Genomic DNA, 16,616 nt, shown 5'->3' with positions numbered 1-16,616 from the left:
TCCTGCGACTTGGAAAAATAAAAAATAGTCTCACGAGGAGGGCTGCGCGCAGGAGGAGGTGAGGGATGTCTTGACGCTGTTAGATCAGCGCGTAAAATAGTCTCCTGCTCCTTAGTGATCCCAATGAGAGGAGATTCAGTACTTGTTGGAGCAGGAGCAGAACTAACGGCGCCAGCGCTAGCAGTGCCACCAACAGCTTGTGTGCCAGCTATAATTCCTATTAAAAACCCAACAAGGAGAAATGATTCATAACTTGAACTAAAGGAAAAAATCAGACAATCAAAGCGCAATAAATACCTTGGCGCACCGCAGTCCGCGAATTAAACATCGCCATGAAGTCCATTTTCCCCCTTTTCGAGGGTAAAACAGGAGACTTCAAAACAACCTTCGGCGTAGCCTCGGCACCTTGCTGCGCCTGAGGTTGAGCCACCAACGTTGCCGGCTCTACAAACATTTGAGTGAACAAAGCTTCATTAATGACTATCAGAATCACGCTCATAAAACCACAAAAAATAAACAAAGTATACATGTTGGAGAAGACGAAACAGCAGGCACAGCACCGCTTCCCTTGTCCGCCGCGCGCAGAGACGGGGTGGCGGCACCATACCTCGTGTGGACGGGAGGACTGCCCACACATTGAGGCAAAGAAGACGAGGAAAACTTGGAAGTAAAACCCTTGGTTTTCTCAAGTCCCTTCGCCTGAGTAGGAGGAAGATTCTGGGCAACAGAGGCATCATCTTTTTTCTGTTTTTTACTGGCCCCTGCGCCAGTTTTGCCTTTAGCCTTGTGCTTGAGTTTTTGCGCTTCAGTTTCTTCCTCCTCCACTTCCTCTTCCACAAGCTCCAACTCATAATTAGCGAGCGCATCTACAATACGCGCAACAGAAATGTTAAAACCAAATTTGGTACTCTAAGGGCCTAAGCACAAATACAAAGGCTTACCAGGCGCATCGCTGTAAAAACAAAATTCTAAATCGACAGGGATGAACATATCATCGAAGCGATCAGGGAAAGCAACTTCCCCAGCGCTCAGCGCGACAGAGCCACCTTTCCGTATGCTCGTCATAGGCGGCGTGGATGTATTCCTTGCTTTCTGCATAAAACAAGACAAGTGATATCAGCAAAACGAATTATACTCGCGCAAAATTAATGCAATGAACAAACAACCCACCTGAGCCATCAACATGGATGACAGGCTCAGTCCCGCTGTCAATCCACCTCTTGCTCATGCCAACCCCCACCAACGCTTCCTCGCAAATTTTCCTGGCGGGGGATGGTTCAGCAGATAACTTCTTAACCCACGCGCCAGATGGATTCTTAGGAACGTCATCATCCGCGGGCGCGGAAGTAATCGCGCGCATAGTCATGCGGATGGGAATCACACCAGCCTTGATATAAAAGAATTTTTCAGCCCAGTCATGAAGGCTTTTGAAGGAAACAGTGCAGCACTTAACCTTCTGGCTGCGCGGTGTGAATGAGAACCAAGAATCTTGGATTTTCGGCTTATAAAAATATTGAAAGCGCCGAGGGGTGGGCTCCTCGCGCTGAGCTTTGCACATGAACTCAAAATGAGTCATGCGCACTAGTCCACAAGGATGAACCTGAGATATATGAATCCCGTAAAACTGGAGGAGCGCACCTATAAACCTCGTCATTGGAAGACGAAGATTACAGTGGGTGAAAAAATGAGAGTATAAAGAGATATAGCCGGCGGGAGGATCCGCCGCCGTTTGCCCGGTCGCCGGGAGCAGACAGCCATACTCAGGGAGAAAACCCTGAGAGGCGACGAGATTATCAAAGTCAGATTGTTTCAACTTGCAGGGAATCTCATCCCATCTCTTCACCGCCTTGTTCTTCCCTCCCTCCTCCGACGAGGCCTTGGCAACCCGTTTACCCTTGCCGGTCTTCTTCAAAGTAGACATAACCACTGATTTTACACGGCCTTTACTAGGGGAAATTGTGGTGTCTGGGTTATCAGACATACAATTGCGAATCAAATAATATGGTTACTTTAAGCACAGAAATCTGGAAGCAAAGATAATGGCTCTTAATCGGAATGTAAATTGAAGAAGCAAAAGCTCTGAAAATGATAATGGAGATGAAGAAAAAACCGTTCAAAAGGTTTGGTTTTATAGGCCCAGGGGAGAGAAAGAGAAACAAGTAATAATCAGATCTACGCTCACGCGCCCCCACGCGCAGGCGTAGGCCAACATAAGCGCGACACGTGTTCCTGACACTGTATGAGGAGACGTGAAAGGCAACTGTAGCACCTCGAGCACGCGAAAGGTCTGACACATAACGTCTCCATCTCTGATGCATGTCAGCATCAACCAACCACGTGCATTGACGATTCGTTTTAACCAAAGGGATAGAATTTCGCGCAACGCACATATGAGAAATGAAAAATAAAAGACAAACCCTGTTAAAAGAGCAAACTATTAAGTCTAATATCTATCTTACCTCGCTCGCGCGAGACAAGACACACATTAGACTGGGGGGGCTTGAAGGGGTATGCACCCGCCTTAACATCGAGCGGGGCGGGTCAACCCACAAGATATAGACAAGAGGCTTGAAATCAGGATGTCATGAAGACACAAAGCCAAAACCTATGCGCGTGGCGCATATCACATATGCTCACGCATATCACATCTGCGCGTGGCGCATATCACATATGCTCACGCATATTACATATGCTTTCGCATATCACATCTGCGCATGAAACATCTGCACGTGAGAATAAAGAGAAGACCTTGCGCATCCCCGGGATAGGCGCATAAAGAACAACACAACAAATGAGACAATAGTCTAATCCAAATCAGGATAAGGACAACCATGATTGTACTCATCAGACAACCTTCCAGAAGGTATCTTTTAAGGAATAAAGAATGTGCTGATGTTGACAGCTGCCAATGAAGGGTGGACAACTCAGCAAAACCCATGTGCCACCACGTGATGGCACATGGGTCAGGTAAAATACCTTGGTTAGAGAATAATCAATGAAAAAGCACCAGGTGTCCTAACTACACGTGGCGCGAAGCAATAGGAGGAGGCCAAAAAGGCCCTAATTGGGTCTGAGCCCAATCATTGGAAACCCTAATACTATAAATACCACACCACCTCCACAGTTGGGGTCAGGCAAGAAATATATTCTGAATCCTTTACTCATTTCACATTCTTATCTTCTCCTGCAATATCTAATTCTCACACGGAGGGTTACCCCAAAGAGGACCCCTCTGTCCCTTTCTGAGGGGTAAGCTCACAGTGCTGTTCATTTTGTAGGTGGAAGAACTCGTATCTCGGAAAACCATCGGTGATATAGCACACTCATACCCGAGGAACGCAGATCGAATACAAGTAAGTCGATACACGTTTCTTCAACTTCAATATAAAATAAGTTTGAATTAATAATATAATACCCTTTAATAAAGATTACCGGCCTATAGCCTTGTATATCATTTCTACACGATGATGCATGGGGACTTTTTAGAACAAACCAAGAACTAAATATGTCAACCCAACAACTAAAGCATGTTTAAAGATCTAAAATCTATTTAAAAGTTAGATATTTTAAATTATAAAGTTAAATTAGATTATTTACTTTCATATATATATAGAAAATCTTATAAAAGTTATCATAATTTTTTCTATGCTGTACAAAAAGCATATGGCTCACTCAGGAAAAAAAAAGGACCAAAACATCAATAAACGCTTATAAAAGTTATTTGAATTATGATTTTATAATTAAAACTTTGAAAAAATGTTCAAATCGGTTATTTTGTAAGTTATAACAGCAGGTGTACAAATATAATATGACATTAGAAAATATATTTATTGTCTGTTGGTGCCTAGACTTTGTATCAACAATGGTTATGTTTTTTGTGTGGACTGTTTATTTTTCTCCAACATATTTAATTGTTTTTAATGAATTGGCCGGTTGGAAAAGAAATGAGTCCCACAAATCTAGGATGGCCCTCCCTCATATAATACTTGTTCACCTTCCTTTCCAATCAATTTTATTTTTTAAGGTTTGTATGTAAACATCCTCATGTGTATTCACAAATTATTTGACTGATCAGTCTGTCAGAAAATCATATATATGCAATGCATATACACATGGGCTGCTCAACATGATTCCAAGCCTAAGTTAATTTAAATTTAGGCATATATATTAAGTGAAAATCTCACTTTTTATATATATATGGAGTTGAAGTGAAAACAATATAAACCAAATAGTTTTTGGTTGATGGGAGGTTATAATTTATATATATATCTTATTTTCTTGGTATGTATATGTTCCAAAACTATACATTGAAGTATGCTGACTTATATTGAGTTTGTTAAACTGATGGACCTCCTAAGGGACATAATGAATCTAGTGATACCGGTTAAAAGAATGGAATTTGTCACCAATTCAATATTATATTATTTAGCTCACAAGACGGTATATCTTTTTTAAACGCCTAACAAACACGCTATTTAATTTTACTTCTAAGTCAATACATTTGTCCACCATAGACTTGTGATTTCAACCACATGGGGTGTCCATCTTTAGTACACACCTTTATATCGTTAGACTACAAGCCCTGTAGTATAAGACATTTTATCAATGCATTATATTTTTCCACGTTATATATTTATTTATGATTTACGTTAAAGCAATTGGTTAAGAAGGTTGTGGGAGCTATGCCGAAGTCAAGGAAAAACATCTTCTTGACCCTAAGCTAGACTTGAAACAAATTGAAATTATACAAATTATTGTTTTGTAAGATTTATCAATCACCTATGAAAGCAGTGGATGATAATAAATAGCTATTGTTCTTTTGGATCAAGAGCATATCCAAATCATGTAAGATTGACCGATCGATATGAAACAGTTAGTTGTTTGTGTGTTTTTAGTTGTTTATTTTGGGGCTGTCTCCAAGGTTTCGAGTCTGTTTTCATGTTAGTTTTAATTGTATACTTGTATGTAATTTTTTTTACTTTCTAGTTTCCCGTTGATTGTGTTTTAATATAGCCATTCATGAAAAAAAATTAAATATAATTTGACTTTTATAGTAGAATTATAGAAAAAGAACATGCTTCTTGGTTTTCACCCATACATAGTGATGGGATATTCTCTCATTTTATCAACATCTACGATCTACCCTTTCATAGATAGTAACATGCATGCATCAATCCATCTACCTAATTATTCACAATTAATTAAACAAGTTAAGACTTGTAGTTTAGCAGCCACCTCACATTTATCAAATTATTTATGCCTATTACAATCACCCAACCTGGCCTATGCTCCTTCCTCTAATTAACTACAACAATTTTCTTATTATGCAGACGGCGCCGGTAGAGTAAAATTATTAACTAATTGTTTAATACAACAAAAATATTATCAATAAAAACCAACAAATAAAGTAATCCGTAAAAAGGTGCTTGGTGATATAATTTTTGGAGTGCCTTTCAATGTTAACCCGTCGTATATAATGCAGTTTTGTTGGTCGTTAAAAAATCAGTAGAAAGATTAAAGAGGTTCTCCATGAGCCCATCATAACTTGTTGCTATGGGTGTCGTTTAGGGCGGCTTCGGGGCGCCCTTGGCGCTGAACACCGTCGAGGGGCGCCGAAAGGGGTGGGGGGCTTGGAACTATGGCCGCGTATGATGAAAAGAGGTGGGCCCCTACTTCTTTTCACTCACTCTCTTTTTTATTTATTTTTAAGCATTTAAAACTTAAAACAAAACTAGTTGTCCGTATTCATTTCTTACATTTCTTACAATAATTTTATTTGGGGCGGCATTTAAACCACAACGAGACATTATAGATTGGGATTTCAATGCCCCAAGTGCTCACATGACGTTGTGGACGGGCTTCGATACTCCCCAGAACAGAGAACAACCTAATTAAGAAACTTTCTTTCTGCTACAAAATTCAGTTTCAAACTTAATCAACAACAATGGAATTAATACATATCATAATTAATCCAAATTTCCAACAAAATAAAACTATAATCAGTTATAGCTTGTAAATAGTTAAATACCATGAAATTAAAACAATTCACATAATTCTCTTACACAATTACGGTAAATTAGAGTAAAGTAAAATAAAATAAAATACTTTAATATATTAAAATATAAAAAAAGATAAGATGTTAGAACTATGTTGATGAGCCAAGGGTGACATCACCAGCTTTCTTGACTTTCTTTGCTCGGTCACCGGCGCCAAGATCTACCGCCATAATATCATCAACGGCGACAAATTCCGGCGGAACACACATTGCATTAAACACCACCATTAAGTCTACGGATATTCTCTGAATATTCTGCATCTTTCTCTTATTATTGTTATTATTATTATTACCTTTGGAAACTGATCTTGGTTTTCTAGGTGCTGGTGGACACGTGGCAGGTACCGGAATTCTATGATCTGATGACGTGGGAGTTGTGGGCTCATCGCTGTTGAGTTCTTGAACGGAAGAAGATGGTAACTTGATTGACAAACATGAGTTGTTTTCATGCTCTTGTTTTTTAGTACTATGTTGTTGTTGTTGGTAGTTGTCGGAGTTCATGGTTGCCGGAGTCGGCGCTGACCGGAGATTATTATTATTATTATTATGGAAGGTGGCTCTGAAAACAAGGGGAATTAAGAATGGAGACGTGGATGTGAAAGATGGAAAGAGAGAGGTGTGTCGTATATGAATGAATGAATGAATGAATTATGAATGTGTGTCTTACAATATTATTATGGTTTTATTTATAACTCTTTTTGCCTTTTATTTTCAGGAAGAATAATATTATTTGAATATACAAATTTTGTTTTGCTAAAAAATGCTATATTATCCAATTCTAAAGATTTACATGAATTTAAAATATATTTTGTAAGTTTAAGGTTTAAATAAGAAATCCAAGTTTACTAAGAAATGTTGGAAGACTTAAAATAAAGTCGTAAATAGGACTTTGTACCTCTTAACTAAGACACTAACGGTTTTTAGCATACTTTAGATCTAAACAATTACCTACTTAAGATTCAAATGTTCAAATTTATTCCTGGACATTTTAGGAAACTACGTACTATTACAATATACCCTATCTTGTAAACCAACTGTTTTTAATAAATATGATTTTTGGTATTTTAAATTTTTAGTTACTCATATAAAGTTTTCACACAAATACAAATATTTATTTAGTTGGTTAATTTGTAATTATAGACTTAGAGTAGATCACTAATAATAAATCCTTTTGTAAATACAATTCCAAACAAACTTAGAATTTGATCCACGTCATAACATCAATAGTGTGTATTCACTTGTACTTGTGAAGTAGAGATTTTCGAAAATCAAATGAGTACTTTTAGACGGTGCTAACTATATGGACGTAGTGTGAGAAAATAATAAAATCGTTAGTTAACAGTTATATTACTGGCTTATATAATATAGGCAATATTTACATTATTACATATCTATGTGGTTTTTATGATCGTTTTCTTTTTATGTAAACTTGATTGTGAGTCAAATAATCGTTTACCCTAAACTTGGAGTGCATTGAAAGTTGTCTATAAAGTTTACAAGGTTTAATTCCTTTAAAAACATAATTTATTACAAATTTAAAGATATTTATTATTGGAAAAAAGTGGTGTTAGTACACCTGGCATAGCAAACACAGAAACCGTCTAATTCGGCGAAAGATCCAATGCAATACAATAAACACAAAAAACAAGCACAAAGACACATGTACCCTCTACACAGACATTTTTAAACCTATTTTACTTTAGTTTTACAAGCACAGTCCCTGTACTTTGTGTAAATTAAAGTACTACCCACATGTTTCATTATTCAAATGATGTTGCCACTAGCCACCCCTTGAAGACATATACACGTGAACGAGTTTGGGAACGATAAGATATAGTGATAAGCAAACGTGTGAAGGTGAAAGAAATCACTACATCACTTCTGTTAAAGCATATGTTAGATTAGTCATCAATCAATTATTAATGTAAAACTAGAAGTAACGTAGTGATAACAACTATTTTTCTTCGATTGCAACAGTTACATAGCACGATGTTGTTGTTATAACATATTAAATATTTATAATTAATATTATACAATGAGCTTGTCCATCATTTAACAAGTGATTGAGGTATATTTAATTTAGAATGAGTCAGGTTGAACTTACCGTGCATTTATAAAGAAATGCATAATACAATAAAAAAAATTAGATAATGTTTAAATATTTAAAACTAAAAGACCAACTCCATGCATTTTACCATTAACAAATCTAAATCATATAAAAGTTACATATCATAAAACCTCACATCATGTCTGGTTTTCCCCGATGTTGTCATTAGTATTAACTACAAACCAAACCATTCGGTAAGCTTTGAAAATTCTAATCCAATTGAAGAAGTTTTAAAAATTTAGGTAATTAGACTACTTTGGGAGTTTGGGGTGTCAAAGTCATTGACAAACATATTGGTATGTAATTGTAAATTTGAAAAACATTAGGGGTGCGCCATTGCATTATATTATGTTGGATGGATTTGCAAACTCTTATCTTTTATTCTTATTTCTTTATCTATTTTGTTTGCTTTTTCGGTGATATTTACACACTTTAGTGAATCTTTTCACGTGCTTTTCCCATATATCATATGCCCGTTAGTTTTAGGTCAATACTTATTTGATAGATCTTACTCGTCCAACCAATGATCATAATCAAGAAATAGGTTAATATTATTGATGATGCTTTAAAGTTAACTTAAAACATAAAAAAAGATTTGACTTTCTTCATTGGGCATGCTTGTCGTGATTCTTTAAATTACTTTATTACAATGGAGTATTGCATACGTTTTCTTACCTGCCATAGTTTTTTTCTATTTTTATTGTGTTACTCTTTTGGTCTTTTAGGTATTCAATACACCATCTAAACAGATAAAACCGTAAAACAGATTGAATAAGTTATTGGTTTGGTTTGGTGGACAATGGACAGTTTCAATATACCTTTTAACTGGTGTTTATTGCACGGAGGCTGTTTGATAGCCTCTCATTGGTTCCAGTAAGAGGTTAAACCTAAATCAATCAACATTATATTTGTTTGGTTCACCAGAATGACATATTTAAATCGGTCCGAAAACCCCTTACCGATAAGCTTCAAACTGATGCTGAATAGAAATTTTACTCCTTTGCTCATTCACGTTCACATATGTTCATAACCTTCAGTCGATCTGCAACTCACACATCATCTCCTCCACCACTAATCACCACCGCATAGGCGTTCTCATCACTTGCTAGCTCAGTGTCTATTAACCATTCAGACATCTTACTGATTCAACAAATAGTGGTGCACAAGTTGTCAAACAATCCATAAGTCAGACTGAAATGTATTATATGTGGATCCATTATTTTATTCTAGTAACATAATATAACAAAACTAATAGTATATTGTATAATTTAAGAAGTTTTCTCATCACCTTTTTAATGTATACTTTTTTCACTTCACTAGTTGCAGTTGTCTTGGTTTCTAAAAATTTATCCACACAATTTAATAGGTTACAATAGCATACAACCCTAAAAGTCTCAGGTAAATTCAACCCACATGTCAAATGGCTACCAGTTTGAGGGTTTAATGGGTCGAAACTGTTAACCCAAAATGTACTAACAATTTGGCTTAGTTCAGTTTCAATATTTCTTTCAATGAGCTGAACTGATTTAGTCTGGTTTACATATAATAAAAACTTTTAATAGCATATATACTTACTCACATTATAAACGTCAAAACCGTACCATAAACAACAGAACCTTAATTTTAGATCAAACAAACGTAGGTAGACTTGAAACTAGAGGTGCAAAAAAGGGTTTTGAGCCCAAAGCGATTCGGCTTCGGTCAAAAATGATCAAAGCCGGTTTTTACCCAAACTGATCCGGTTTTGAAATTGGTTTCCAAGTGGTAAAAGAACGTTCTGTTCAATACCGGTTTTAAACCAAATCGGTTTGGCTTTAACCGTTACCAAAACCAGTCTTAACATATGAGTTATCTAGTCTCAAACCGATATCAAACTCTCAACTCGGTTTAAAATCGAGACCGTTTTCATAAACCGGTTTATTATCGTTTCTTGTTTAAATTAAAAGTTATATTAACAAAGTTTTTTTTTTAATTATTAAAGGGGCTAGATAAATAACAACGTGGAAGTAGAGGTGTACAAAACCGGTTTTAAACTCAAACCGGTTCGGTTTATAAACCGGTTTAGAAGCAAGATAGGTCGGCCTAGTCACGTCAGTTCGCTCCGGTTTATAAATCGGTTTCACTGGTTTTAAACTGGTTTTCCTCAAACCGGTTTGGTAGATATTAAGGGGAACCGGTCCTAAAACTGGCGGATTGGTTTGTTTTAGGAACCGGTTTGGGTGAAACCGGTTTTAAACCCAAAACGGTTCGGTTCGGTTTGCCAAAAGGCTAAAACCGGTCCAAACCGTTTTTTTACACCTCTACGTGGAAGTATGGAACCAAGTACGTGGACCTTAATTCAACTTATATAGTTATATTGTGAAATTATCCTTTTAAATAACAACATGGGCCTCTAATATATGTATCTTTGTCCAGCCCAACACATTTTTTAACCCCCAAAACAAAACACAACACAACACAAATATCTTTCACCTCAAAATCACCCAATTTCACACACTTCAAATAAACCATCATCGTCCAATCTCCGGCGAATCAATTCATCATTTCCAATCTCCGGCGAATCAATCCACACTCTCCGTCGTCATCTCCGTCACTCCAATCGTAAGACCTACTTCTTTAATTTCAATACCCCCAATTCACAAAACCCTAGAAATTCACAAACCCTAATGGGCAAGAACGAATTTTTAACCCCAAAGGCAATCGCCAATCGAATCAAAGCAAAGGGTCTCCAGAAGCTCCGTTGGTATTGTCAGATGTGCCAGAAACAATGCCGTGATGAGAACGGATTCAAATGCCATTGTATGAGTGAAGGCCATCAACGCCAGATGGAAGTCTTCGGCCAAAACCCGAATCGTATCGTTGGCGGGTACTCGGAAGAGTTCGAGTCGACGTTTCTTGATCATATGAAAAGGAGTCATAGGTTTAGTAGAATTGCAGCTACAGTTGTGTATAATGAGTATATTGCTGATAGGCATCATGTGCATATGAATTCGACTCAATGGGCTACGTTGACCGAGTTCGTTAAGTATTTGGGGCGGACCGGGAAGTGTAAAGTCGATGAGACGCCGAAAGGGTGGTTTATTACGTATATTGATCGGGATTCGGAGACGTTGTTTAAGGAGAAGATGAAGAGTAAACGGGCGAAAGCGGATATTGTGGATGAGGAGAAGCAAGAGCGGGAGATTAGACGGCAGATCGAACGGGCCGAACAGTTGGTGTCGGGGGAGAATGCGGATAAAAGTTTAGAGAATGACGATGCGAAGTTGTTGGTTCGGTCGGATGATGGCGGTGAGAAGAAGATTAAGCTTAGTATCGGTTCGGTAATGACTAAGGTTAAAGAGAAAGGCGAGGGGAGTTCGAGATTTGTTTTTGATGACGTGGATAATGTTAATAATAAGGTTGAGAAGGGTGAAAAGGGTAAAAAGGAGAAAGCTTTAAACGGGTCGGCTTTAGAAGAATTAATAAAGGAGGAAGAAAAGGCGAAAGAGAGGATTAACCGGAAAGATTACTGGTTATGTGAAGGGATTATCGTGAAGGTTATGAGTAAAGATTTGGCTGAAAAGGGATATTATAAGCAAAAGGGTGTTGTGCGTAAGGTGATTGATAAGTACGTTGGAGAAATTGAGATGCTTGAAAGTAAGCATAAGTTGAGGGTGGATCAAGAAGAGCTTGAGACGGTTATTCCTCAGATTGGTGGGCTTGTTAGGGTTGTGAACGGTGCGTATCGAGGGTCGAATGCAAGGTTGTTGTCGGTTAATACGGATAAGTTTTGTGCGAAGGTGCAGATTGAAAAGGGTGTGTATGATGGGAGAGTTATTCAGGCGATTGAGTATGAGGATATATGCAAAGTTGTTCAGTGAATGCTGGTGATGAAATCGTTTGGTAAGATCGTTTGATGATGTTGGTTAATAAAAATTTTTGTTTGTTGTTGCATATCTTGCGTTATAAACATTTGTTTTCTTCAACTTGTTTTGGTAGCTGAATGATAGTTTTCAAGAAGTTATTGGTTCTAATCTGCTTGTTGAATGTGTTTGATAACATGTGTGTGTATTATAATTTTGTCTACAAGAATTTAGTGTTGGTAATTAGTACTCATAGGTTTAAAATAAGTGTTTCTTGTAATTTTTAAAGTGATGTTATTTTTATTATATATCTGAACACTACCTGTTATATTAGATGCATAGTGATAGTATGCTTTTGAGGGTCAGTTACATCTATGCAAAATTTGTGCTTTCTGTCCAAACTAGGTGCAGATTGTTAATAAATATATTGTATTAGTTACAACATATAGGCCTGGTTATCAAAATATCGCTAAATTTGAACAAAGTATCGATTTGAAGCTGTTTGAATCTACATGCCAAAATTTGATACTGTGTTTTCTAGTTCAACGAACAGTCTAATGAAATACAGAAACTACGTCTTCAACTAGTATTATTGTTACGAAGTAGGTCAAAATTTGTCAATTTAAAAGTCAACTGTTAAGTGAAGTTTTTTTGCTAGAGTTTATAAATATTATTGGTTTTGCATAAAATATGAACCTGGCTAGTATAGTAAATTTTTAATTGGTGCATAAACTATTTTTTCTTTATTTAGGGAGAAGTTACCCGAATTCATCTGAAAAATCGGAACTTGGTTCAGTCATCCAGAAATGTATTATATTTTAATGGTTTTGTATATCTTGGAGAATCCATATTGGTATCTGTTAAATATGAATGCCGGAGCGGTGAATATTGTGGATCAAATGTAAGATTGTTGTCTGTTAAATGTTAATACTGACAAGTTTTCTGCAAAGGTGCAGACTGAAAAGGGCATATATGATGGGAGAGTTATTGAGGCGATTGAATATGAAGACATGTGTAACCATTAATTTATGTGATGTAGATGAAATTGCATGATCTGTAAGCACAGTAAAATCATATGTTAAGATCCTTTGATGATGTTGCTCAATAGAAACTTTTGTTTGCAGTTGCATATCTTGTGTACTAAACGTATGAAGGATTTCTTTCGACATGTACTAGTAATTGAGTGGTTCTTTTCTTATATTGTGCTTTCTCAGTTTACATGTTTAGATTATTTGTGTAATGGTGTTTGTGTCTGTAATAGTTCTACATACATCAGCAGACCTTGAAGTTTTGACTTTTGAGTGATATGTTGTATATCTCATAACTTAAAAACTTTTTATTCAATAATTTCAAATATTTTGTATTTAGTAAGTTTGTTAAATTTGATTATAAGTATTATCTTTTGGTAAAATGATTGTGGAGGTGTATTGTAGAAATTACTCACCCTCAACATTTTTTTAAATATAATATTTTGTTCTCATCCACTTCTAATGCGCCTAAAATATGTAGGTGGCATTTGAGATCAGACGTTCCTTGTAATTCAACATCTCTAATGTGGATGGAACGATGTAGGATTTGACCAAGACCAAGGTGCCATTGTGTTATATTCTTTACGTTAAATAGCTTAGAAGAGCTCGTGATGAGTCTTTATTTTGTTCATTCAACAATGTTAGAAACTTTAATCAGCGATTTTAGAAAGCAGCTGCTCCAATAACTCTCAGCTGGTATAGTGTTGACCTTATGAACCATAGGTCACGAGTCAGCCACTAGGACCATTGTTATGATTCTAATTCTAGCGCACATCAGATAATACTTTTAACAAGTTCAATACATATGAAGATGGAACATCCCCCTAATCAGAACACATTATTATGAACATCTTTAATCAAAACACTATGTTTAGCAACATTTAACATATGTGAAAACATTAACAGTAGATTCAATTCCACTGTTTTTTTTTATTCTATCCCACAACAACATAACACTTGTATAAGTTTTGAGCAGATATATATGATCTCTCCGCTAATCAAAACATATATTTGTAACAAGAGAATTTGTTACAACAAGAAAGCAAATAAGCAAACTACTTTTTGCTCCATTAGATCAAATCAAAGACATTTTTGCTTCATTCTCTTCATCATTGAATGGATGACTCGCTTCATCTACCATAACCGACAAATCATTTTTTCGGTCACCCAACAAAGGATTCGATTCTCCTATTGGCACAAGAACATGATCCTCTTTTGGAACCATATTTTCTTTCAAACTCCATTGACTTCCTAACTTTTCAACTGCCACACTCTCACTAGATTCACTAACAGAATCCGAAAGCTCGCTTTTCAACTTAACAATATATCTTGATTTGGAACTCTCATCTTGGATCATGGGTAAGACATTGTTTTCTTGAATATTTTGATGGTCAATGAATTGGGTATTAGATCTTTTGAGCTTTTCAAGAGAAAGTTGTTGATTAACACCATTTTCGGAAGAATTCCTTTGGGTAAAACTACCAAAACCTTGTATCCCTCTACTTAACTTTCTTGCTCTTGCTCTCTCTTCTTTCAAGAGACTCAAATCATTCAAAAATTTCAAGATTCTTTCTGATTTCATTCTTATATTTAGCCCCCAATTGAATCTGCACCATAAAACATAACAAAAGTTGAAAAAGGTTATTAAGGCTATATGTAGTGGAGGGGCTACAAAATGGGGCGATTTGTTACATTTGACGTCCAGTCGCCTCATTTGCAGGGACAGATATATGTGCCCCCCCACCCCCCATCACATAAAATAATAATATTCTTCAAACCATTTGCAGGGACAAATATATGTGCCCCCCCCACACACACACACTTATCGCCCGGGGGTGGGGTGTTTTCTCCACTTATCGCCCAATTTTGGGCAAATTGTCGCCCCATTACACAAGCCCTTAAAGACCAAATCTTTATAGTAAAATGATAGGAACAAGATTATAAGGAACCTAACTTATCAATAAAGGTAAGGCTTTATTAAAAAACAAATCTTTGTAATATATTGATAGAACCCAGATCTTAAACCCTGAATTTAGCAACAAACATTATATAGTTATTCCAGTAAATTAAAAAAGAAAATCATTAATATTTTGAAAATTGGTCATCTCTTGAATAACATCTTTATGGGTCTAAAATCTTCTTAAAATTCAAATTTTTATAGTAAAATAATATGACCAAGATCATAAAGAACCAAAATTTATCTATAAATATTAGCTTGTAATCTCAAGAAATTAACAACAATACCCTTTTTCATCAATATATTGAAAATTGGTCATCTCTTGAATAACATCTTTATGGGTCTGAAATTCTTCAGCAACACTTTCTGGACCATGTGTCAACAAGTGTTCTAATACCACCACAGCTTTATATGGTATCCTCCAGTTTTTAGCTTCAAATCTAGCCAATCTATAGTATGACTCAAAAAGTCAACACCCAAGATTTCAAAAAAATAATAATAATAATAAATAAATAAATATATAAATCAAATAAAGAAAAACCTGTTGTGAAGAACATTAACAATTCTCCAATAATCATCAATTTCAAAAGCTGCTTTTGATATTGTCTTCAAGGTTAGTGCATCTGGTGCCCATGGAGTATCATTTGTTGCCTCTTCAACCAATCTTCAATATATCATAAAAAGTCAATATTTCAAAAATAAAATCAAAACTGAAATAAAGATAAAAAAAATATTACAATTGTGCGGGGGTGACATCAGTCAAAGCTAATCTGGCAGTCTTGATCTTCTCTTTGAGGAAAAAAGAAGCTTGCTTTTTGAATATGTGGAAGGAAGATGAACCCAGGTTTTCATTGTTTCCTATGATGGACATGTTTTCATGGGAGAAAGTGTTGAAATTATTTTGAATGATAGTGAAGAAAACTAAGAAGTTGTTAGATTGGGTCAGTCATATCTTGGAGTTATGTGATATTCAAATTCAAATATGGTGTCACGTTTAAATAATTTATTTATTTTGAGTCCACAAAAGTGGCACATGTGTCCTTTGACTTATTTTGATAGATGTATACTAACTACATTACTTTATAAAACAAGTTGATTGCATGAATGATTGAATGATACTTGTGTTTTAGTTGAAGTAACAACTTCATTGTATAAGCTTTAAAAGTTATAAGCTTAATGGCTGTTTGGTTCATTCAGATCTAAATGAGTCATGTCTGAATTAGCCTCTGTCTCATTCAGCAGCAACAACAAGTTTGAATGATTCATACCTAATTTTAACCATTCAGATGTTTTTCTGTTTGGAACCAAACAGTTTGAAGTCTGAATGAATTAGATGTTTACATCTGAATGGTTCCCTTCAGATGTAAACAAACAGCCCCTTAGTCTATCCGTAACAGACGAGTAATATAGGGCGATTTATAAAGGGAACACCCCCCCCCCCGGCGATATTGGGGCGATTTGTGAGGGGGGGGGGGGGGAGGGGCGAGGAATATGTGTGATATACATATATATACATGGGCTACAACACCATTCACCTAAAACAAAACCCACAATTTTGTAGCTCATCCGCTACACATAGCCTTAGGAGTTAAGATAGTTAACTTTTATTTTGTAAAATGACTAAAAT

At 36.1% G+C, this 16,616-nt stretch overlaps 2 protein-coding genes across 2 annotated transcripts; one reads left to right on the top strand and one right to left on the bottom strand.

The window, feature by feature from the left end:
* The first annotated feature begins 10,516 nt into the window (after positions 1 to 10,516).
* Positions 10,517 to 13,289, top strand: LOC143596835 (KIN17-like protein). Its single transcript, XM_077075503.1, has 2 exons — positions 10,517 to 12,044; positions 12,961 to 13,289. The coding sequence occupies exon 1, from the start codon at positions 10,829 to 10,831 to the stop codon at positions 12,020 to 12,022; it is 1,194 nt and encodes a 397-aa protein (XP_076931618.1). The 5' UTR covers positions 10,517 to 10,828; the 3' UTR covers positions 12,023 to 12,044; positions 12,961 to 13,289.
* A 615-nt stretch (positions 13,290 to 13,904) lies between these two features.
* LOC143596830 (ENTH domain-containing protein C794.11c-like) lies at positions 13,905 to 15,901 on the bottom strand. Its single transcript, XM_077075500.1, has 4 exons — positions 15,727 to 15,901; positions 15,531 to 15,653; positions 15,277 to 15,438; positions 13,905 to 14,639 (listed from the first exon to the last, which is right to left on the bottom strand). Exons 1-4 carry the CDS (start codon positions 15,858 to 15,860, stop codon positions 14,108 to 14,110), a joined length of 951 nt encoding a protein of 316 aa, XP_076931615.1. The 5' UTR covers positions 15,861 to 15,901; the 3' UTR covers positions 13,905 to 14,107.
* Between the last annotated feature and the right edge of the window lie 715 nt (positions 15,902 to 16,616).

This window comes from Bidens hawaiensis, unplaced genomic scaffold (genome assembly GCF_021521415.1).
Source record: "Bidens hawaiensis isolate Kalapana, Puna unplaced genomic scaffold, B.hawaiensis_p1.1 tig00047034_1, whole genome shotgun sequence".
Classification (NCBI taxonomy): domain Eukaryota; kingdom Viridiplantae; phylum Streptophyta; class Magnoliopsida; order Asterales; family Asteraceae; genus Bidens; species Bidens hawaiensis.
The sequence above is the reverse complement of the archived record's forward strand: the minus strand, read 5'-3'. Positions and strand labels throughout refer to the sequence as shown.